The 24,029-nt window shown below is 38.1% G+C and overlaps 1 protein-coding gene across 1 annotated transcript in view; it reads left to right on the top strand.

Moving 5' to 3' along the window:
• EPS15 (epidermal growth factor receptor pathway substrate 15) overlaps positions 1-14,199 on the top strand; it is a 193,335-nt gene extending 179,136 nt beyond the window's left edge. The window contains exons 22-25 of the mRNA XM_006879667.1: positions 6,009-6,085; positions 8,812-8,974; positions 10,994-11,181; positions 14,004-14,199. Of these exons, the coding sequence (XP_006879729.1) occupies positions 6,009-6,085; positions 8,812-8,974; positions 10,994-11,181; positions 14,004-14,150 (575 nt within the window). The 3' untranslated portion in view covers positions 14,151-14,199. The remainder of the gene's footprint in view (positions 1-6,008; positions 6,086-8,811; positions 8,975-10,993; positions 11,182-14,003) is intronic.
• The last annotated feature ends 9,830 nt before the right edge of the window (positions 14,200-24,029 follow it).

The following is a 24,029-nucleotide window of genomic DNA, read 5'->3' as shown; positions in this document are numbered from 1 at the left end:
CTTTATATATGATAAAGGGAACCTGAGAATTGTGAACAGACTCCCCCCAGGTCTAACCATCTTTTGGCAGAAGCATTCAACAGAACAAAATATGTGGTGGTGCATTTAGGATGTTGGTCCTCTTGTGCATGCTGCCACTGTTAGGGTCATCAGACTCACAGTGACTTTCAGCAATCCATTCTATAGGTAATCGTCTTCTTTGGCCTGTCCAAGGAAACCCAGACCTGCAGATGGTGGGCGTGCATCCCATCCCCCACCTCCTATGCAGGTGGCCAGCAGGGTGCGCACCCCCCCCAGTGCGGGAGGCCAGCAGAAGGCGCGTGGCCCCCCCCTCCGCGTGAGCCCGCCCCCCCCCACGTGAGTGGCTGCTGGGGGCGCGCCACCCCACCCCACCGCATGGGCGCTCGGTGTGCGCGCAGCCCCTCTTGTGCGGGTGGCCAGCAGTCACCCACTTCCCCCACAGCCGCTGTCCTGGCTCCAAGAATTCTCTCCAGTACAAGTCCACCTTGCGGCATTGTGGTGGCTTCGCTGTACCAGTCTTGAGGAGGGCCGGTGCCCAGCATCCATCCTGGGTGAGGGAATCCATTCGTTCAGGCTATGGAAGCCTCATGGAGCTGCAGCGGCTGTGCGGCTTGGTGCGGGCTCTGCAGAGGGACGTTGGGAGCCACGAGACTCACCCATTTCTCCTTGGGAATCCTTGAATTCCTGTTGTTGAGCCTCGATCTTCACTGAGGTCCAGTCATCAACTGTTTAAGTGTTCAATTATTAATAAGCCCAAGTCTGTGGAAGGCCATAATGGCCCTGCTTTAAGTGGTTCGCTGTCTCTGCCTCTGCCGCCATCTTGGATCTCTGTATCCATGAGTGTTTTGAGAGCTAAATAACTAGGGATATGACTTTAAAAAATCCAACCAACCAACTCAGACTTTATGCTAATGAATTCATTTCAGCTCAAAGTGACTTGTCAGATTTCTAAGGCTGTAAATCTTAATGAGAGGAAACTCCCCATCTTTCACCCTCAGAGCAGCTGGTGGATTTGAACTGCTGGAAACACAGCCTTTAAGTTAGTAACACAGTACCCTACAGATGGACTGTCCCAACAGCTTCCAGTGTTGTCTTCATTCACTTGAATGGCTTTAAATAATATATGATAAAGTTGTTGTTGTTATGTGCTATTAAGTCAAAACCAACTCGTAACTGACCCTTTAGCAGGTTCTCAGGCTGTAAATCACATGAGAGATTGCCCATTTTTTTTCTCTTGTGGAGCAGCTGGTAGATTCAAGCCTTTGGGTCAGTAGCTCCCTGTATGTTAAAGATAATTCCATTTTCCTTTTTATACTTTGACTTCTTTCCTACAGACTCATACCAACCTGCCAAAATATCTCTGCTCAGACATCTGATAAGCATCTCAAACTTGACATGTCCAAAATAGAGCGCTTGCCTTTCCCTCCACGTATGTTTTAATCTATTCTACAATCTGTCCCTTTGCTCAAACTGAACACTTAAGAAATCATCTTTGATCCTTCTTTCCTTCTGAAATTACCTTTAAAATGTGTCGTTAATCTACCTCTTTCCTTCTTCATAACTGCCACCCTCGCTTATGTCACTGTCCTCTGTCTTTTGACCTATTATAATAGCCTCCCAACTAGTGTCTCACTTTCTTTTGTTCCATTACAATTAATGAGCCACACAACAGTCAGATGGTAATGAACAAAACAAGTATAATCATATCACTCCTTTGCTTTTATCTTTCTGTTGGCATCTTAATTTTCTTTTATTTTTTCTTTTCAAAAAATATGGAACGCTTCACAAATTTGCATGTCATCCTTGAGCAGGGGCCATGCTAATCTTGTATTCTTCCCATTTTCGTGTATGTGCTGTCGAAGCAAAAACAGCTTCTCAATTTTCTAAGAACTATGTTTAATCTTTCCATGGGCAACCTCACATTTTCCAAACCTTTTCTATTTCTGGCACACATATTAAAAAAAATGAAGATGTTTGTACCTCATTCCTATCCCACCTTACTGGGAGTAAGAGGATCAATACCCAGACACCTGTAAATATTCCAAGGTTCACTGTTTATAAACACACCCCTGTGCACCTGATCTCAATACTACTAAGTATGGCTAGCTCATGCCCATCTTAGGGATTCTTCCTCTAGTCAAGAAATTCTTCTCCTAGGTATTCCTACAGACAGCTCAGTCACATTCCTCTGGGTCATATTTATATCTTATACTTTCTTGTTTGTCTCTTTTTTTCTCACTGGAACCAAAGCTCTACGAGACCAGGGACTTTGTCTCATTTGCCTTTATAACCCTTCCCCCCATTACCACAAATAGTAAGCTCTCATGTGCTTGCCTAAAGAACAGCAGAAACTTAAAACAGGAAATGCTTTAGTTATCTACTTCTTCCTCTCTCATCTTCCCCTCTTGAATACTAGGAATTTTATCACTTTTTATATGCTAATATGTTATAGTAGTTAGTTGCCTTTGAGTCAGTTCTGATTCATGACCCTGTGTTCAAAGTAGAACTGCTTTATAGAGTTCTCAAGGGTCTGACGTTCTAGAAGCAGATGGTTAAGCCAGTTTTCCCAGGTGCCTCTAGGTGATTTCAAACTGCTCAACTTTACCATCCAGTAAGCCTTATTTTGTATTCTAAAGTTTTATATGAACCCTGACAGCATAATGGTTAAAATGCTTGCATATTAATTTCAAGGTTGATAGTTCAAATCCACTAGCTGTTCCACTGGAGAAAGATGAGACAGTTTGCTTCCATACAGATATACAGCTTTAGAAACTACATGGAACAATTCTGCTCTGTCATATAAGGTCCCTTATGTTTGAATCCACTTGATGATACTAGGTCCTGGATGGGAGAGTTATTTCAAAGAATCTAACTCAAATAGAATGACTTTTTGATACATTTTCTGAATTTTCCCCAATAATGACTCCCAGTACAGGGGTTTTTTCTCCCCTACATCCTTAAATAGCACTTATCAGACTATGTTATTGTTTGTTTACATGTTTCTCATTAGACTGAATTTTTCAAGGATTAACACTTGTTTTCTTGAACTTAGAGAATGGTCATAAATAAATAGTTCATTAACTATTTCTTCAGCGAATAAACCTTGTCCCCTGTTCTTAAGGCCTAGGCAGTCTAATAAGGGTGATACATGAGTCACAGATAACCATAAATCAAACTAGAATAAGTCAGTGCAAGGAAGAAATTATCTCCTCCTGTGAGAATTGCAAACACTTGGAATATTCCACGCTTTTAAAGAAATGGGCATTCTTTTGAAAAGGTTGAATGTGCGATATGGGATGAATGATGTCTAACTTTTTCCACTTCATGTCTTTTACGTTGTTGTTGTTGTTGTTGTTGTTGTTCTTGTTCTTGTTAGGTGCCGTCGAGTTGCTTGCGACTCATAGCGACCCTATGTACAACAGCCCTAAACTCCGCTCTGTCCTGTGCCAGTTGCAGCATCTCCGATACACCCATCCCGATTGCCCCAGTCACTGAATCAATCCACCTCACAGAGCGCCTTCCCCTCCTGCGCTGTCCCTCCACCCTGCCAAGCATGATGTCCCTCTCCAAGGACCTCTCCCTCATTACAACATGCCCAAAGTACGTTAGACGGAGCATCAGAATCCTTGCCTCCAAGGAGCCGCCCGGTTTAACCCTTTCTAGGGCAAATCTGTTTGTTTTCCTAGCAGTCCATGGTACCCTCAAGACTCTTCTCCAGCACCACAACTCAAAGTTATCAATTCTCCTTCTATCCTCTGTGGTCATTGTCCAACTCTCTGATGCATAACAAGTGTTCGCAAAGACCATGGCCTGTATCAGATGCACCTTAGTCTCCAGAGAGACACCATTGCTCTTCAGTACTCTGGAGCGGTCTCTAACAGCAGACTTTCCCATGGCAATACACCTTTTAATTTCGTGGCTACTGGTGCCAAGAGTGTTGACTATGAAGCCACGCAAACTAAAGCTGTGAACAATCTCAATCTCTTCACCATCCATCCTGATGCTTCCAGTTGGCCCAGTGGTGAGAATCTTTGTTTTCTTGACATTGAGTCTCAATCCATACTGGAGGCTGCAGTCCTTGACCCTCTGCAGCAAGCACTTCAGGTCCTCCTCAGTTTCAGCAAGCAGGATTGTGTCATCTGCATATCGCAGATTGTTGCTCTTCCACCAATCTTGATCCCACATTTCTCCTCATAGAGCCCAGCCTCCCAGATAATTTGTTCTGCATGAGCCCAGCCTCCCAGATAATTGGTTCTGCATACAGGTTGAAAGGGTATGGAGACAGGACACATCCTTGGCGTACGCCCTTCCTAATTTTGAAACATGCAGTGTTTCCTTGCTCTGTTCTGATGACTGCCTCTTGGTTCAAGTATAGATTTCTCATTAGCATGATCAAGTGTTCTGGGATTCCCATTCTCCTCAGAGTCAGCCACAGTTTGTTATGATCCACACAGTCAAACGCCTTTGCATAGTCAATGAAACACAGATAGATATTCCTCTGGTATTCCCTGCTTTCAGCTAAGAGCCATCTAACATCAGCTACAATATCCCTAGTACCATGACCCCTTCTAAACCCAGCCTGAACTTCTGGCAGTTCTCTGCTGATGTGCTTTTGGATAATCTTCAGTAGAATCTTGCTTGCATGTGAAATTAATGATACTGTTGAATAGTTTCCACACTCTGTTGGGTCACGGTTCTTTGGGATAGGAACAAATATCTCTTCCAGTCAGTTGGCCATGTGGTTCTTCTCCAGATTTCTTGGCACAACTTGGTGAGCACGTCAAGGGCAACACCTGTTAGCTGAAATATGTCAATTGGTATAACATCTATTCCTGGGGCCTTATTTTTTGTTATTTCTTTCAAAGCAGCTTGAACTTCTTCCTTCATCACCATAGGCTTTTGCTCATATGTTGTTTCTTTAATTTCCTCTGTATCTGCCAATTCCTTTCTATATAATGACTCAGTATATTCCTTCCATCTTCTTTTACTACTTCCTGGATCATTTAATATTCTGCCTAAAGCACCTTGATTATAGCAACTCGAGGTTTGAATTTGTTCTTCAGTTCCTTGAGCTTAAGAAATGCTGAGCGAGTTTGGCCCTTTTGATTTTCTGACTCCAACAACTCCTTGCACATTTCATTGTAATATTTTACTTTGTCATCCTATGCTGCCTTTTGAAATCTTCTGTTCAACTCTTTAGTATCTTGAGTTCTTCCTTGTGCTTTGGCTTCTCTGTGCTCCAGTGCAATCTTCAGAGTTTCTTCTGACATCCATTTTGGTCTTCTCTTCCTCTTCTGTCTTTGTAATAACCGTTTGCACTCTTCCTGGGTGATACCTTTGATATCCTCCCACAACTCATCTGGTCTTTGCTCATTAGTGTTGAAGGCCTCAAACCTGTTCCTGAGATGGTTCTGAAATTCAGGTGGGATAGACTCAAAGTCATATTTTGGTTCCCGTGGATTTGGTTTTATTTTCCTCAGCTTCAGCTTGAAGTTGCATATGAGTAGTTGATGGTCTGTTCGACAGTCAGCTCCTGGCCTAGGAGATAAATTATTTTATTCATATCCCAAAGCCTGTAACAGTTCACCTGTGTTTGATCTTACAGGGCATCGTGTTTAGAAAGTAGAGGGTCAGCAAAGGAAAGGATGACCCTCATTGAGATGAATTGACACAGTGACTGTAACAGTGGGTTCATCTATATCAGAGATGATGTGGATGGCACAGGATAGAGCAAAGTTTGGATTTGTTATTCATAGGTTCACTTTGAGTTGTAGTCGACTCAATGGCATTTAACAACAATAGGTTTGACCTTAAATCATTCATAATTGATTTATACAAAGAAATATATATCATGATTTTCTATGTGTACTCTACTGTGAACTTTAGTCTTAAATTTAGGAATTAATATGTGGGATTAGATATTTTTCTCTCTGTGAAGCATGAGATGTGATGTTTTTGGACTCTTGCATTGATTTTCTTTATTTTAGCCACAGATCCCTTTGCTTCTGTTTTTGGAAATGAATCATTTGGAGATGGATTTGCTGACTTCAGCACATTGTCAAAGGTAACCTGCAATGATTACTAGGATGAAATATATACTGTGTTTCTGCAAAATGAGCAATTTCTTTTTAAAATTACATAATCCTCTCAGAAATATTGCCGCTTGATTTCAATAAGCCACAGCAAATGATGATTGTACATTGAAAAAGAATAAATGTCATTAATTTAGACATTTCTGTACTTGACTATAGTAAAGATATTCATAATTTCTAATTTTCTGTTAACACATTTACTTATCTAATTTAGTGCTTTATCGTATTAAGAGTTTTCTGTTTTTTTCCTACATGTTTCTCCCAGTTAAATCACATTTAATTTCTGGGTCAATATTAAGATAAACATACATAATCCAACACTTCTGTCTACCACTTTCCAGTGTAGCTCTCTGATTGATTCAGATCAAGTGAGGATTCGGATGTATGTCAAATTTATTGTGTCATTAGTTTTCAAACAGGAGTGATTTTTGCCGTCCCCACCCACCCACCAATTTGTCAATGACTGGAGGGAGACCTTTTAGGTTGTCACACCTTGAGGGATGGTTCCACCATGCACAGGACAGCAACATCCTTCCTCTAGCAGAGAATTAAAAACAACACAAAATGTCCAGTAGTGCCATTTTTTTGAAAAGCTGGTCTAAATAGATTTTAAATCATTGTCTGATTAATGTTGGAAACGTTCGTCTTTCATTAATCTATGCTAAGAATGTCATTCTGTAGGGTCATTTCATTTTTGAAAAGTTCATTTTCAAATTGTCTTTATGATTTTTTTCAAAATGCCATTTTCTCTTGCATTAGTATCAAATCTTCTACATTCAAGTGCATTGGGATATATGAGATCAACATTTTTTTCTTTAGCGTTTGAATCAGGTATTAAGTTGAGGGAAGGTGTACATTCCCTTTACAATGAGCTTCAGTTGGAAAACTATCTGCAGAAAACTCATACAAGATCCACACCTCATTCCATACACAAAAACCAACTCAAAGTGGATCAAGGACATAGGACTAAAACCAAGGGCTATAAACTTCATTACAGAAAAGCTTGGAAGAACTTTAGAAGCCCTAGTCCACAGCATTAACATCTTCCAAGCATCCTGAAAAATCTACAACCAAGAGAAGATAAAATAGATGAATGGGACCTTCTAAGAATAAAACCCTCATGCGCATCCAAAACTTTCTCCAACAGGGTAAAAAGGGAAGCCACAGACTAGGAAAAAATACTTGGTAATGACATGTCTGATAAGGGATTTACATCTAGAATTTACAGAATACTCAAGCACAGTAACAAGAAAATTGTAAACAACCCATTTGAAAAATGGGCACAGGATATGAACAGACACTTCATTCAGATGGCAAGCAAACAAGTGAAGAAATGTTCAAAATCCCTAGCTCTTAGAGAGATACAAATCAAAACAACTATGAGATAATCATCTTACCCCAGTAAGAATAGCAAAATTCAACAGACCAGCAAACAACAGATGCTGGCAAGGTTTTGGAAAAATTTGAACCCTTATTCACTGTTGATGGGAGTGTTAAATGGTGCAGCCACTATGGAGGGCAGAGTGACGCTTTCTCCAAAAGTTGGAAATAGAAATACCATTTGACCCAGCAATTGCACTACTGGGAATATACCCTAGAGAACCCAGAACTTCCACCCCAGCAGATCTGTACACACCCATGTTTATTGCTGCTTTGTTCACAATAGCAAAAAGTTGGGAAACTACCCAAGTGCCCATCAACAAACAAATGGATAAAGAAGTTGTGGTATTTTCACATAATGGTATAGGAACTCATGAATTATGATACAAAATGGGTGACCCTGGAGGACAGTATGCTGAGTGAAATATCTCAGTCACAAAGGGACAAATACTGCAGAATGCCACTGTTATAAAAAAGGTTTGACATCGGGCTCGGGGGGAATCTAAGAAAAGAGGGGAAAAATAATACTGCATTGAAATATATGAAGGGGAGAACTGTTTGAAAGGAATATATGATTAGGAATTATTTTCATGGCAAGAGTCAAGAATGAGAGCTTCATGGGGGAGTAGACTTGGAGAGAATTATATAATAATGAAAGGTTTTTGGTGTTTTTTTTTTTTACTTTACGAAGAAAAAACCAACTGAGGGGATGGGGTGGGCAGGGAGTAAAAGTGTAACTAGGAATGAATGGAAATCCAAAGTCTCTATAAATGCTTATTAAAATTTCAATTAAAAAATGAGCTTCAGATGGTTTTGTATTTAATATTTCCTAAGTTTGACAAATATTTAGAATTAGCTTGTTTTGATATCATTTATTGCTCTTAATAAGTAGTGATTTGATAGAACTATTCATGTACAAAGAAGCCCTGCTGGTATAATACACAGCATTTCAGTCTGCTAACTGAAAAATTGGCAGTTAGAATTCACCAAGTCCTACTCAGGAGGAAGATGGGCAGTCTCCTGTAAAGATTCACCTTGGAAATTCAATAGACGGTTGTATGAATTGGAATCAACTTGATGGCAAATAGAGGTTTTGGTTACTAACCTAGAATATTTTCTTTTTTGATTTCTCTTTTTTGTCCTTCAATGCAAAAAGTAAAGTCTGTCTGGTTTCAAAAGTTAAATAAATGCTAATGCTTTCAGAAATTAAATAAAGTTTTATTTACCATCATTCTTCCAAATGCCACCTGGTCATGCATTGTTTGCTTGCTATCATATATGTATAACAATACCTAAACTCTTTTTTTTCCATACAAAGGTCAACAGTGAGGATCCATTTAGTTCTGCCACATCAAGTTCTGCTACTAATGTGGTCACTACAAAGAATGTGTTTGAGGAAACATCAGTCAAAAGTGAAGATGTACCCCCAGCCTTGCCACCAAAGATCGGAACTCCAACAAGACCTTGCCCACCCCCACCTGGTATGAGAGTTGGTACCTTTTCTGAATCAACCAGATGTCTTTTCTCTTTCTAAAGAATGCTTTATAGATCTTGTATACTTATATATTATGTAAAGGGCCTTAAATATTAAGTTAGAAAACATGACAGAAGTCCAGTGTTAGGTATTAGTTTATATAATTCATCAATGGCCTTTCTGGTACCAGTTAATTGTTTTTCTTAAATCATTTTACAGAGAGAACAATTGGGAAAAAATGAAGTGTAGAGGAGATCTACTTTTTCAAAGTTTATTGATCATCATTTGAACACCAGTTTCCTACAGTTCGATTTTCATTTCTTTTTCCAAGAGAACATTGATGCAAAGACCTCTTCTTTTCTTGCCAGTTGTAAAGTCCTACCTCAGTATTTTACTGTAATGTAGGACTGAATTTAGAGATCCAGACTCAGAGTAGTTTAAAATACTATTTTTTTTCTAAAGAAAAGCTTAAATTACCTTGTTTAGGAAAAAAACTATAATTTTGATTATGTTTTTTTCAGGAACAATTTTTAGGAGCTTTGGATTTCTCCCCCCATATATAAAAAATTTTGTTTTGTTTTATTTTTAATGAAGATATTAAAGTTTATAAAAGTGGCTAAAAAATAAATTTTTTAAAAAAAGAAAAGTGGCTAAAAAGGTTATCGCTTGAGTAGTTATGGTGCTGCTGTGTGCTACATTATTGTTTGTCATATATCATTCCTTGTTGAAATTTTTTCCCTAATAGTTGGAGATTATTATTCTTCCTTTTCATAATAACCCATCATGGCATTTCATTTCATTTCATTCATTCATTCTTTCATTTATTTATTATTTTTATTATGATTTGTGTGAAGGTTTATAGACCATCTATGGTATTGCTTGAACAGATTTTTTCTCTTCAACATAAAGAATTCCTTGTACAATGGGTAACACTCATTTATCGATTGACACTATCAGGTTACTGATTATTTATTGGAAAGGACATTGCTCTGGGAGTCCTAATCATGGCTCTCCTGTGGTCTTTAGTGTATAATTTTATATACTTGCCTGAACTGTTAAATGGTGACAGTCATTTTATCTACCTTCACAGGATTTTTGAAAGGAGAGATGAGTGTCTTTTGTAGCAGTTCCAGTGATTTAAAGCAATATTGAGATGTGTTTCTGGCACACAACTCCATCCCCACACTCCTAGTTCTTTAATACTCCCCAGTTCATGTTCTTATACATTTATGTTTGCCCTGTTATCGTTACTCTTGCAAGTTTTTAATGCATTTAGGAAAAATATGTATTAAAAATACATATTTAATATTTAGTGTGTATTCTTTAAGAAATACTAATTTTAAAGAAGGCTTTAAAATTAGAGAACTTGTTTGAAAATGATGATGAGTTATTGAGTGAAACAGAATGCTTTGCTGTTATTTTGTAAATGTTTATCAGCAACCACTAAAACTTTGAGGCTTCAAAACATTCTCTTTATTCTATTGTTTGAAATATTGTGATTGCAAAAAGTGGGTGGGATAGTGCCAACATCATTTCTGTTTCGTTGTCTCAGGTATCGTGTATGAATCCAGAGAAAATAAAATCATTTTGGCATTTTTTAAAGGTCATTTGCACATACGGCCACTATAGTGGAATAATTAGCAATGAGGTTCTAATACCAGAGAGTGTTCCCTTTATTATTTGTCATTCTCCTCTCCTTTTATCCTTTCCTTTTGTGGGCATACTTCTTTGGGGATTTGGAGTGGAGTTTTAACCTCTGAACACAAATATAATTTCTGATGCACTCACTCTCCTTTATTATTTGCTTCCCATCCCACAGTCCTACCCCCATTTAGCTACAAATTATTACATTTTGGGTTTTGAGTGGTTATGTACAGAAAAACTCTTGGTGTGACCATTTAATTTATATTATAGACATTCACCTTGTACCCATACTGTCAGTTTTTAATACTCCCTTGTTCATGTTCTTGTATGTTGATGTTTGCCGTATTTGCTGGTTGAGTTAATTATAATGATTTTGATCCAGGAAAAAGACCCATCAACAAATTGGATTCTTCTGATCCCTTTAAACTGAAAGATCCATTTCAGCCTTTCCCAGGCAATGATAGTCCCAAAGAAAAAGATCCTGATATGTTTTGCGATCCATTCACTACTTCTACTACTACCACTGCCAGTAAAGAGGCTGACCCAAGCAATTTTGCTAACTTCAGTGCTGTAAGTACTGTAAACGGGCTGTTTGGGGGAAAATATTTCCATTTAGAATTTGAAGTTTTCAAGGATTACCTTGGAGTCTGCCAAATTTGCATTATTTCAACTAAATTTACCAGTATCCTAAAAATGATCTTTCATTCTTCCCCCAAGCAAGCAAAACCTGTTTGATTTGTTTTGATGGTCCTAAAAGTGTTCTTTGCAAAAATAATCTTAGTTTTCCTAGTTCTTGTTCTTTATACAAGTTATTTTGAGAACCCTTCTCTTAGCCTTGAAGGGCAATATAAGGTGGTGATGTAATAGGCCCATACAGGGTCAATCACTGTCTTGCTTCCTGGACAAATTAATGATAAGTTTGTGTCTTGTAGCTGTGTATGTGTGTTTGTGCTTAAAGTTTTGATGATCTGTGATGACCATCAGCAACTTAGAGAAAAGAGGATTGAGCAAGGGCCTCTTTCAATAGAAAGTAAGATTTCTTTATTTAGTAGCTTTTTAAAAATATAAATATCAATTTTATCAATTATGATTGTCAAGATCTAAAAAACTTTTTCATTATTCCAGGGCTCTAATTTAGTACCTTTCATATTAACTCTGCCTTCTCTCAGTGGTGACTAGAATAGCCAGACTATTAGTAACAATGGAATTCTAAGTGATAATGGCATAATGAGCAAATCAAAGAACACAGAAAATGGGGCAACTGGTTATGGAAACATCATTTTGAAGGAACATAATGACATGTTTCCCACCATTATTCGGATTTCTTTTAATTATAATTCTTAGAATATATTTATCACATTGGAACTCTACAGAGCAATTGTACTCTGTCCATAATATTGCTATGAGTCAGAATCAATTATTTCATGGGAAGAAAGCATTTTCCTCTGCTTACCACTTGACCAAATGGTAAGGAGTTGTAGTTGAGCTTTAAAGCATGCAGTTTGGATCTACCAGTTTCTCTGTGAGACGAAAATATAGGCACTATCCTTCCATGCAATTTACAGCCTCTAAAACCTGTTGAAGGGTCAATTTTTAATTGGTTCTGACTTGACTATACCTAACAACTACCCTAAATTATTCCTGAAATAGGATGTCAAGTGACCAGGTAGCCTCCTCCATATTCTGCCCAGTATTCCCTCCTCACTATAGCATTTGATCAGCCAACTAATTGCTTTATCTTTGTACCAGATTCTAGTTAGAAAGGGAGGTAGACAAGAAATCTGCTTGCACCTAAGGGAGCTAGAATTAGACTGAGCTTCCCAGTTTCTTATTCCAACTTAACCACAGGAGAGTTCCAGTGATGACTTCTAAATTTAAAGGAGTAGAATAGAAAGCATTATTTTTAATATGAGAATATAGTGTCAGATTTATGTTGACATAACTTTTGCTAGACGAGATTTTAGTTATTATAAGCAGAAAGCAGAAAATTGGCCTTCTTAGGAGATACTAATTCTCTTATTTAGTAAAAAATAAATATCTTTTCTGCAAATGAGAACTGGCTTGGAATGAATCTTGAACAATAGCTGAAGTGATTTGCTTATTTCATGTTCTAAAATCTCCATATACTACAATATAAAGCAGCCCATAATCTTCCTTTTTTTAAATTATAGAACGTATTAAATAAATCCACTCCTCACTTGTCAACATTGGCTAGGGTTCAAAGATCAGGAACTTAGGAGGAAATTGACATTACGAGAACGGAGGATACTCATTTCAGATCACAAAATGAAGGATGATTATAGCATTACATGATTGCCAAATCATGGAGAACCATGGCCCAGCCAAGTGACACTTAATCTTTACCTGCACCACAGTCAGCATTACTCTTGCCTGGCACCTCAATGTTCATTAGTGCCATATGTCATTAATGTGCAAAATAGTCAAACAGTAGTATTTTACTATAATTATAAGTGATATGAAGAATGAAAAGCTATTGATTTCAAAAAGGCTGGCAGTTTAGGTTTTTTGTTTGAGGTTTCTTAAGGGTCTGTTTTTTCTTTGCTCATTTCTTCCTCTATGTTACAGCTTTAAGTAAAGTAGAATATTCTGTCTTTTTCCAAGATTGCTGTTTTTGTTGGATAAAAATACTTCTTTTAACCTAATTGCCAGTGTTAAGTTTTTGTTTAACCATCCTTGGTTGATGGAAATGGCTCAGCATTCAACTGCTAGTTGAAAGATAGTGGTTTGAACACACCCAAAGAGGACTCTGGAGATCGCTGGCTGCTTCTGAAAGGTCACAGACTCAGAAGCACATTAGAGTGGTTCTGTTCTGCATACCCTCAGTCAAATCAACTCCACCAGCAACAAGGTTTTATCTAGATCGAATCACAACATTTTCCTTATCTTATATTCTTATGTGTAGAAAAATTAGCATTATTTTTTGCTTTGTAGTTTTCTTTTCCTTAAGGACCAAAACAAGGTATAAAATAATCCCAAGGAATTAAGTTTAAAATGATGTAATGTTTTATATGCAAACCAATGTAAAATAATTTTTTTTAAAAAGATGACACTAAAGTTGAAGTAGAAATACTGTTCATACTTATACTAGTTGAACTACTACTAGTAGTTCAGTCTAATTTACATTTAGCACTACTACTTTTTTAAAAGTGATGTTTTAGTGTTTGTATAGACTTTGTAGACTGCACTCATTTTTAAAATCAAACAACAGTTTAATAACTAGTTAAATCTAAATGTCTTTTGAGGAAAATATGTACTAAGCGATATATAATACTATAGTGAGAAATCCTTACTGCCCTTTTGTTAAAATAAAAACGTTTTCTTATTTATTTAATTCCTTCATTCACTCATCTGTTTGGTCTTTCAAATGGCAGTATCCCTCTGAAGAAGATATGATTGAATGGGCCAAGAGGGAAAGTGAGAGAGAGGAAGAGCAGAGACTTGCTCGACTGAATCAGCAAGAACAGGAAGACTTGGAACTGGCAATCGCACTCAGCAAATCTGAGATATCAGAAGCATGAAGAATTCTTACGTCCTTTGTCAACAGCACTCTTATTCCTGAATACTGAAGCAAGTTACAATGTGTGTCCAAACTACCTATGAGCATGGGGATACAAAAGGTTTGAGATTCCTGTTAATGTGACAAAAGTTTAGATTTTTGTTTGAGTTTTTTTTCTACTCCATTTCAGATATGTCTCCCCTCCTCTGTAAAAGCAGTAACCCAGTGAGGTGACTTCACCAAGGCCCCTGTTTTGGTGTGCATTTACTGTGAGCTTTTGCCTGTCTGTGCTACTTTAACTTGTAAAACTTAGAGCACCCAAGCTTCTGCCTTCTAGAAATAGATATATAGTTTCATCCTTGCACTGCCCTTGTTCAGTGGTTACTCTGAGGGCAGCCAGTGGGGTTCTTAAAAGTTTGCAGTATTTCCCCTCTGATTTGAATGCTTGAGAAAGGGGAAGGGAAAGGGTCAGAACATTCTGCTGCTTTTATGATGGTGCAGATTGGCTAGTTTAAAGTGCATATTGTGTTTCCTTTTAATAAAAATGCTGTTTATTTTTTAGGGACAAAGAAAACTTTTTTCGTAGACTGAAAGGGATGCTTTAGGGTGAGCGAGCCATTATAGCTTCAGATTTGATCTTTTCCTAAATAAAAACATTAAAACCTCATGTGTGAAATATATTTTAAAAAAACCCACAACACAATTTCTGTGGATTTTAAGAATTTTAGATCAGCAGACACTTTTCCATGTGTTTTCTAATTAATTAAATTTGTTTCTTACAAATCAAATCTGTAAGAAAATACTCATTTTAAGTTCTGTCTCTTACTAGACAGTGGAAAAAATTATCACCTAAAAGGTACCTGTTAGTCAGGTAAAGCAGAAGTCCTAACATGGCAGCTGTTCTACCTTTGCTGTGGCACTGACCTCTTAGTTCATGATAAATTTATTTTTGTACTTTTGCAGAAGAAACATTAGCAAGCTAGAACTAGAAGGTACTTTAATTTTTTGTATATATAATTTTGTTTTCCTAAATGAAGCCTCACTTATTTGACTTGTAATACAAAAATCTTTCACCAAATACAAGTGAAGAAGGTAATATACATTAAATCACATTGTTGCTTTTTTTCTCTCATCTTCATGGTTTAAAAATAGTTTATATATTCTCTTCATATACTTCACCTATAAAATGAACATACTAGGGGGGAAAAACACATGTTTTTTCATTAAGAGACATGAGTCCTGCCAATCACCAAAGTTCTTCACCTGATGAAAGCTCTTCTGTAAAACTGACCAAGCTGACAAGCAGAATTTGAAACTGTAAAGTTGAGTGTAAATTACAGAATAACTTTAATTTTTTAGATATCTGTTATGACTTAGATAATCTATTGAATTATCCAAGGTAAAGAAAAATATACCTAAAAACAAATTCAAATTCTCTGGAATCACCCAGTTAGGGTGGTATTTGTTTTCTTTAATCAGGTTAACTTAATGCCTAACTTAAATAAATTTTAAAATTTCCAACTATTTCATCTCGAAATGGTGCTTTTTTCTCACTCTCGTCATGCATCATTGGACTGTTACAGTTCAAAACACAGTTTAAACCACTTTCTTGCACTGCTTTTTTCTACTTTTATAAATAAAAACATTTCAGCATAAAAGTCATACACTATGAAGCAAGGGCTGAATCATCATCACAAGGCTTTAATTTTGGTAAAGTAATCCAGTGATCTAAGGATGTCCTGCATAAATTGATTGAGAAAATAGTGTTGGGAGTTGTGATAGGTTTTTCAATCTTTCCTTCCCCTTAACTCTTCAGGAAAAAGGTAAGTTGACTTGAACTACCTTCTTTTTTGCACTGGGAAAATGAACAGAAGTTTGAAATGCTTTTAATATGTTCTTTTGTATTTAAAATACACTCTGGAAAATGTTAAATATCAGTAACTTATATACACCAACTTTCAATGTAATAAGTGTACCCTAATCTTATGTATATTTAACTGGATTACATAGATTACTATCTTTTGTTAAAATATGTATACTCAGTGGACCAATATAATATTAAAGTGTTGTATATATTATATAAATATATATCTATATCTCCATGCTCACTTGTGTAGAATGAATGTGTTAGAATCCTTGGTATTTCTGTTCAGTGTTGACAACTCTGACTCCAGAGCCTGTGCTTGAAAAGGACACATACCTATTGCTGAGTACTAAGTAGCACTACATACAAAGTTTTAACCATCTTCTACATACTTGTTCAGGTTGATTGAGCCTCTCTCTCTATAGAATTTTCTCATATATTTCAAAATTCCCCATTGTAGCCTGTAATCATGAGGACAATAAAGGATAAGTATAATAAAGCCATACTATTAATGGCAGTGGGTTTTTCTTTTTATTCATGTACCCTATTTGAAATGGAGTTTAGCACAGTTCTGTGGTCATTTTGGTGGTATGTTCAAGGAAGGCTAAGTATTTGAGTTAGTTGCTAGCAAATTAATTCCAGTTCATGTCAACCCTGTATGTGCAGAGTAGACTGCTCCTTGGGGTTTTCAAGACTGTGTGACATTTCAGAAGTGTACTACCAGGCATGTCTTCTTAGACAAGATGGACCCCTGAGTGGGTTCACACTGCCAATCTTTTCACTAGTAGTTAAATGTTTAACCATTTAAAGCATTCAGTGACTCTACCAAATCAATATCCAATATATGTGTAGCACTTGTGATGATACTTGCTTGAAATTAGGGCAAGGGCATGGAGAATGCTGAGTCTGACCAAGTCTACAAGGGGGAAATGCCCCCATCAACAGCTTCCACAACAGAAAATTAATACCCATGAGTAAAGTCATGTCCTCCCACATTCCTGCACCTAATTACTGAGACTGAAGTCCACCGCAGTGACCACATAGACTTCACAGAGCCACGCATGCTCACAGTTATGGGGGTTATTGGAGAATTGTGATTCACATATACAGCAAAATCTAATCACCAGAACCTCTGTCCCCAAAGGACATGTGCTGCATTTGCTGCTTCCTCTTCCTGCCTGGTGGTTAGATTCCCCATTTGTAGTAACAGAATTCTTGATCTTAGCTGTACTTTCCAAGCCCCAAGTTTACAGAACCTTTTGTTTCTGAATCTGAACCCTTTGCGTCAAATCCTACCTCTTCTGATGTCAACTGGAATTAGGGCAAAGGAGTTGAAGTCTGAACTCTACAGGGGGAATTCCTTCCATCAACAGCATCCATAAAACAAAACTAATTCCCATGAATATAGTCACATCTTCCCACACTCCTACACCTACTTACTGAGTCCAGAGTCCATTGCATTGACCACACAGACTTCACAGAACCATGTTCATAACCATTTTACAGGGTTTACTGTTATGTACTGTTGACTCACAGCAGCCCTCTGAACAACAGATCTGAACCCTGTCTTATTTTACGCCATCCTATTCTGACATACTTGAGGCCGTTGCTGTGATCACTTTGTCAGTGCATCTTGTAGAGGCTCTTCCTCTCTCTTGTTGACTTTACACCTTTTCTTGCATAATATCGCTTTCCAAGGAATGGCCCCTCCTAACAGTATGCCCAAAGTATGTAAGACAAAACTTCACTGTCCTTACACCAAGGAGCATTCTGGCACCTTCTCCAAGACATACCAGTTTGCTCTTTGGGAAGTCTGTAGAACATTCAGTACATTAACACAACAACTCAAAAGCATCAATTCTTTCCTTTTTATCCATTGTCCAACATTCAGATACTTGGAAAGTAATTGAAAAGACCATAGTTTGCATCAGGTGCACTTTGGTCTTTAAAAAGACGTCTTTGCTCTTTATCACTTTAAAGAGTCCTTGATAACTTTACCCAATGCAATATGTCTTTTGATTTCTTTACTACTGCCTTGAATGTTGATTGTGGGTCAAAGTAAAATCTTTGACAGTGTCCGTTTTCTCCGTCTTCATGATATTCTCTTCTGACACCCATTTTGGTCTTTTCTTCTTCCTCTGTCTTTTCATGACCTTTTTTGCATTCTTCATGGATGATATTCTTTATATCCTCCCACAGCTTGTCTGGTCTTCATTCATTAGTGTTCAAGGCCTCAGACCTGTTCCTGAGCTGAGTTGGTTTTTAAATTTAGGCGGGATAGACTCAATAAATTTTTATTTTACCTTCGTTAGCCTTAATTTGAACTTAGATGAGTTGCTGATGGTCTGTTCCACAGTCAGCACCTGGCCTGATTTTCACTTGCTGATACTGAAACTTCTCCAAAGATTACTTCCACAAATGTAATCATTCTGATTCCTATTCATACCATTAGGGGAAATCCATGTGTATAGCCTGTTTTTATATTTCTTACAAAAGGTATTGGCTATGAATAAGTAATTGTGCAAAATTCTATCCCCAACCTCATTTCTTTCACCAAGTCCATGTTTTGCAACTACTTTTGCGTTCCAGTGTCCTATTATTAATGCATCTAGGTTGTATGTTTGATTGATTCTGCAAAAGTTAGTGGAAATCATCTATTTCCTCCTCTTTGGCTCTGATTGTTGGTGCATAAATTGGAATGATAGTTAACAGGTCTTCCTTGTATGCATATGGAAAAATCTGCTGTCAGAGACCTCTCGAGAATACTGAGAAGCAAAGATGTCAGTCTAGAAACTAAGGTGCACTTGATCCAGGCTATGGTCTTTGCAATTACTTGTCACTCATCAGAGAGCTGGATAATGACTAAGGATGACAGAAGAATTTGAGTTGTGCTCGAGATGAGTCTTGAACATACCATGGACTGCCAAGAAAACAAAAAAGGGTGAGACCAAGTTTCTCCTTGGAGGCTAAGGATTTTGAAGCTCTCGCTCTCATACTTTGGCCACATGGTCAGGAAGGACCAGTCCTTAAAGAAGGACATCAGGCTTGGATGGGTGGAGAGACAACACAGGAGAGGAAGACTTTAGATGAGATATTTTGATACAGTAACTATGGTAATGAGGGTAGATGTATAGGTGTCAGTGAGACTGGATTGAATAGAGCAGGCTTCAAAGTCACTGTACATAGGGTCGGTATGAGTTACAGGCAACTCGATGGCACATAACAGCATGATGTTGCCTATTGGTCCAGTGGTGACGATTTTTGTTTTCTTGATCTTATTGTTATTCAAGACCATTGTTATTGTTATTCTGATCTTCATTAAGTGCTTCAAGTCCTTTTCAGTTTCTGCAAGCAAGATTGTCATCTGCACAATATTTGTTGTTAGAAGTCTTCCTCCAAGCCTGGTTCTGTTAGGACAGGAGCTTCTTGATCTAGGTATGGGTGTCACATGAACATAAGTGTTTTGGGAATCCCATTCTCGAAGTTAGCTATAATTTGTTATGATCCACATAGTCAAGGGCCTTTGCTTAGTCAACATCTTTTAGCAATCACTGCTTTCAGCCAAGATCCATTTGAGATTAGCAGTGACATCCCTTGTACCATGGCCTCTTCTGAATCCGATTTTAATTTCTGGCAGTTCCTTCTCAATGTAATGTTCCAACCATCTTTGAATAGTCAGTAGTTTAGCAAGAATTTACTTGCATGTGATATTTCTCAATTATTTCCACATTCTGTTGGGTTGTGGTTTTGTTTTGTTTTTTCTTTTAATGGGAACAAATTATTCTAGTTGATGCCAATTTCCAAATGTTTGGCATAGGATAGTGAACTCATCTAGGGCAGTATCTGTTTCCTGAAACACCTCAGTTGATATTCATCAGTTTCTGGGGCCTTATTTTTTACAGCTTGGACATCATTACCATTGGTTCCTTAATCCTGTACAACTTCCTGAAATAATTTTGTGCTCACCAATTCTTTTTAATACAGGGACTGTATTCCTTCCATCTTCTTTTGACACTTTGTGCATCATTCAAGATTTGCCAGTAGAATCCCTCAGCATTGCCCCTTAGAACTTAAATTTGTTGTCCATTTCTTTCAGCTTTAGAAATACTTTAGCCTTTAGCAGCTACTACTATTTTATGAATAGAAAAACTAAGGCTCAAAATGTTTAAATGTGTTCAGGATCATCAATATATCACTAAATAGCTGAACCAAGAATGAAACTGTGGTCTTCCTCATTATAAAACATGAAACTACAATTTACCATGCTTTGCCTGACTTGGGAGCCTGAGGGAGGGTAGACAGTGAGTACTCCTAGGAAATGCTAGAAACAGGGTACATGAGTAACAGTAAAATGATAAGTTGATGTTTGGTGCCATTGAATTAGTTATGACTCATAATGACCCTATAAACAACAGCTCCGAACCCTGACCTATCCTGAGCCATCCTCATCATCTCTGACATACTTTTGAGCCCATTGCTGCAGGCACTGTGTCAGTCAGTCTAGTTGAGGGTCTTCATCTCTTTCGCTGACCCTCCTCCTTTCTAAGCATGATGTCTTTTTCCAGGGAATAGCCTTTCCTAACAACATGCCCAAGGTATATAAGGTGATGTTTCACAAGACTTATCTGTTCTTTTGGCAGTCTATGAGATATTCAGTACAACACAGCAACTTGAAGGCATCAACTTTTCTGTCATCCTTTTTAATTGTCCAGCTCTCAAATGTATAACTAGTGATTGAAAAGACCATGGCCTGAATCAGGCACACTTTAGTCTTCAAACTGACATCATTACTCCTCAGTAATTTGGAGAAGTCCCTGACAGTGGACTTAACTAATGTAAAACGTCTCCTGACTGCTAGTACCAAAGGTATTGATTAATTAATAAATACAATAAGTTGTTGTTGTTGTTGTTAGGTGCCATCGAGTTGAGTATGTCTCATAGCGACCCTATGAACAAAAAATCTGAAACCAGTCCTGTTCTACGCCATCCTCACAATTCCTGACACACAAGAGCCCATTGCAGCAATCACTTTGTCAATCCACCTGGTTGAAGGTCTTCCTCTCCTTCGCCAACCGTCCACCCTTCCCAACATCATATCCCTCTCCACAGAATAGCACCTCCTAGCAATATGTCCAAAGTATGTTAAGCAAAGCTGCATCATTCTTGACTCCAGAGAGCACTCTGGCTGCACCCTCTCCAAGACATATCTATTCGTTTTCTTGGCTGTCCTTGGGATGTTCAGTGCTCTTCTCTAACACCACAGCTCAAAGGCATCAGTTCTTTGTCATACTTATTCATTGTCCAGGTCTCAGATGCATAGTTAGTTAGTAATTGGAAAGACCATGGCCTGAATCAGATGCACCTTAGCCCTCAAACTGGCATCACTACTCAGTAATTTGGAAAGGTCCCTAACTGCCTATTTTTTCATTGCAATGTGTCTCATTTCCTGACTGCTCATACCAAGGGTGCTAATTATGGATCCAAGAAAGATGAAGCTGTTGACAATTTCAATCTCCTCTCCATCATGACATTGCCTACTGATGCAGTGGTAAAAATCTTTATTTTCTTGATATTGAGATCCAATACATACTGAAGGCTGCATTCCTTGATCTTCTACAACAAGTCCTTCAAATCCTCAGTTTCAGCAGCAAAGTTGTGTCATCTGCATAATGCAGGTTATTGATGAGTCTCCCTCCAATCCCGATGCCACACTCCTCTTCATAGAGTTCAGCATCTCAGATAATTTGCTCAGCATATAGATTGAACAGTTACGGAGACAGAATACATCTCTGATGCACTCCCTTCCCAAACCATGGAGTAAATTCTTGTTATTGATTGCCTTTGAGTCAAGCACAACTCATAGTGATGCTATGAACAAAATGCCTGCAGCCCCTCTACAACTTTGTCTGTTCATAGAGTTTCCAGAGGCATGTTATTTAGGAAGTGGATGCCACTCCTGCTTCCAAACCTGTGATAGTATTTTACTGTTGTTATGTGCCATCGAGTCACCTGTGATGTATAACAACCGTATGTACAGCAGTTTTGACCCCTTCCCTGTCCTGAGTTGGACTCACTAATTCCGACACACCAACCCCCATCGCCCCAGTTACTGTATCAATCCATCTCATTCGGGGTCTTCCTCTCCTGCGTTGTCCGTCCACCCCTTCTGAGCATGATGTCCTTCTCCAAGGACAGATCTCTCCTGGCCATGTGCCCACAGTAAGAGAGGTGGAGCTTCAAAACCCTAGACTCCAAAGAGAGACCTATTTGTTTTCTTTGCAGTCTATGTATGGTGTGTTCAAGACTCTTCCAGTACCACAACTCGAGGCATCTATTCTGTCATCCTTAGTTACTGTCCAAATCTTTGAACTATAACAAGTAGTTGAGAAGATCATGGCCTAGATTAGGCGCATCTTTGTATCTAGACAGACATCATTGCTCTTCAGCACTGGAAAGGTCTGACAGCACATATTCCCAATGCAGTCCATCTTTTGATTTCCTGACTGCTAGTGTTATGAATGTTGATTGTGGATCCAAGCAAGCTGTAATTGCTAACAACCTCATTCTCTTTTCTATCTAATATGGTTGGGCCAGTGGTGAGAATCTTTGTCATCTTGATGTTGAACTTCAGTCCATATTGAAGAGTACAGTCCTTGATCTTTTGCAGCAAGTGCTTCAGGTCTTCTTTAGTTTCAGCAAGCAAGGTTGTGTCATCTGCATATCATAGGTTGTTAATGAGTCTTCCTCTAATCTTGGTGCCACACTCCTCCTCATAAAGCCCAGCTTCCAGAATGATCTATTCTGCATATAGATTGAAAAGGTATGGAGACAGAATGCATCCCTGATGCACTCCTTTCCTGATTTTGAACCATGCAGTGTTTCCTTGCTCTGTTCTGAGGACTGTTTTGGTTCCAAGATTGATTTCATATAAGCATGATCAAGTGTTCTGAGATTCCCATTTTCCTCAAGGTTAGCCACAATTTATTGTGATCCACACAGTCAAATGCCCTTGCATACTCAGTGAAATACAGATACTGGTACTCTGCTCTCTGCCAGCATCCATCTGACATTGGCAAAAATGTCCCTAGTGTCAAGACCTCTCCTAAACCCAGATTGTATTTCTGGTAGTTCTCTGTCAATGTACTGATCAAGTCTTTTCTGGATAATTTTAAACACAGTAAGTAGCACTTGTTTATTCTAGGTATGATCATAAGTACATGTATTAGTTTGTTTAATCCTCACAGCATTAACTCCTAAGGTTAACTCTTACTGTAATTAAAGTGTCAGCTGTCATTCTGTACCACCCAATAGCAGTGAGTTTTGAGTAAGAGACAAAGTTGGAATTTGAACCCTGGAGACTGGCTCCAGAGCTTTAACCACTACACTTTTTTTTAAATTATTCATTTTCATGAACATTTACAGAGATTTTGGATTTCCATTCATTCATTGTTGCACTTTTCTCCCTGCCCACTCCTCCCACCCCCAACCACTACACTTCTGTTAGAGGTAAGAAGGCAGAGAAAAGATGTAAATCGTATGATCTCTCCTCTTGAGGATTAATCATATAACACATGGAATCTTAAAAAACATTTTTCAATTCTATTTATCAATAGGCTTTAGAATAGTTTCTGACATGTGAAATGCAATGCTGGTTACTAGTATTAGCATATTGTGATAAATGTCTTGAAGAAATGGCCAACTTTACTGTTCATTAAAGAAATAAAAATCTTAAAACCACAAACCTAACAAAGGTGAAAAATAATAATTCAGTGCTGGTCTCTGGAAAGAATAAAGGAGGCAGAAAGCAGCTTTTGAAAAATTTAACACACATGTTAGAGGGCAGGCCCTTCTAGGTAGAGGGCACGGGATGTTCTCTTTCTGGACTATGCTTAGCCAGAGTGCTTGGAGGCAAAGATGGTGAAGCTTTGTCTCACACACTCGAGCATGTTACTAGGAGAGGCTCTTCCTTGGAGAGGGACATCATGCTTGGAAAGATAGAGAGATGGCAAAGAAAAGGAAGACCCTCAACCAAATGGA

This window comes from Elephantulus edwardii, unplaced genomic scaffold (genome assembly GCF_000299155.1).
Source record: "Elephantulus edwardii isolate Elephantulus edwardi_28Jun2011 unplaced genomic scaffold, EleEdw1.0 scaffold00005, whole genome shotgun sequence".
Classification (NCBI taxonomy): domain Eukaryota; kingdom Metazoa; phylum Chordata; class Mammalia; order Macroscelidea; family Macroscelididae; genus Elephantulus; species Elephantulus edwardii.
Note: the sequence above shows the minus strand (reverse complement) of the source record. Positions and strands in the feature narration are given on the sequence as shown.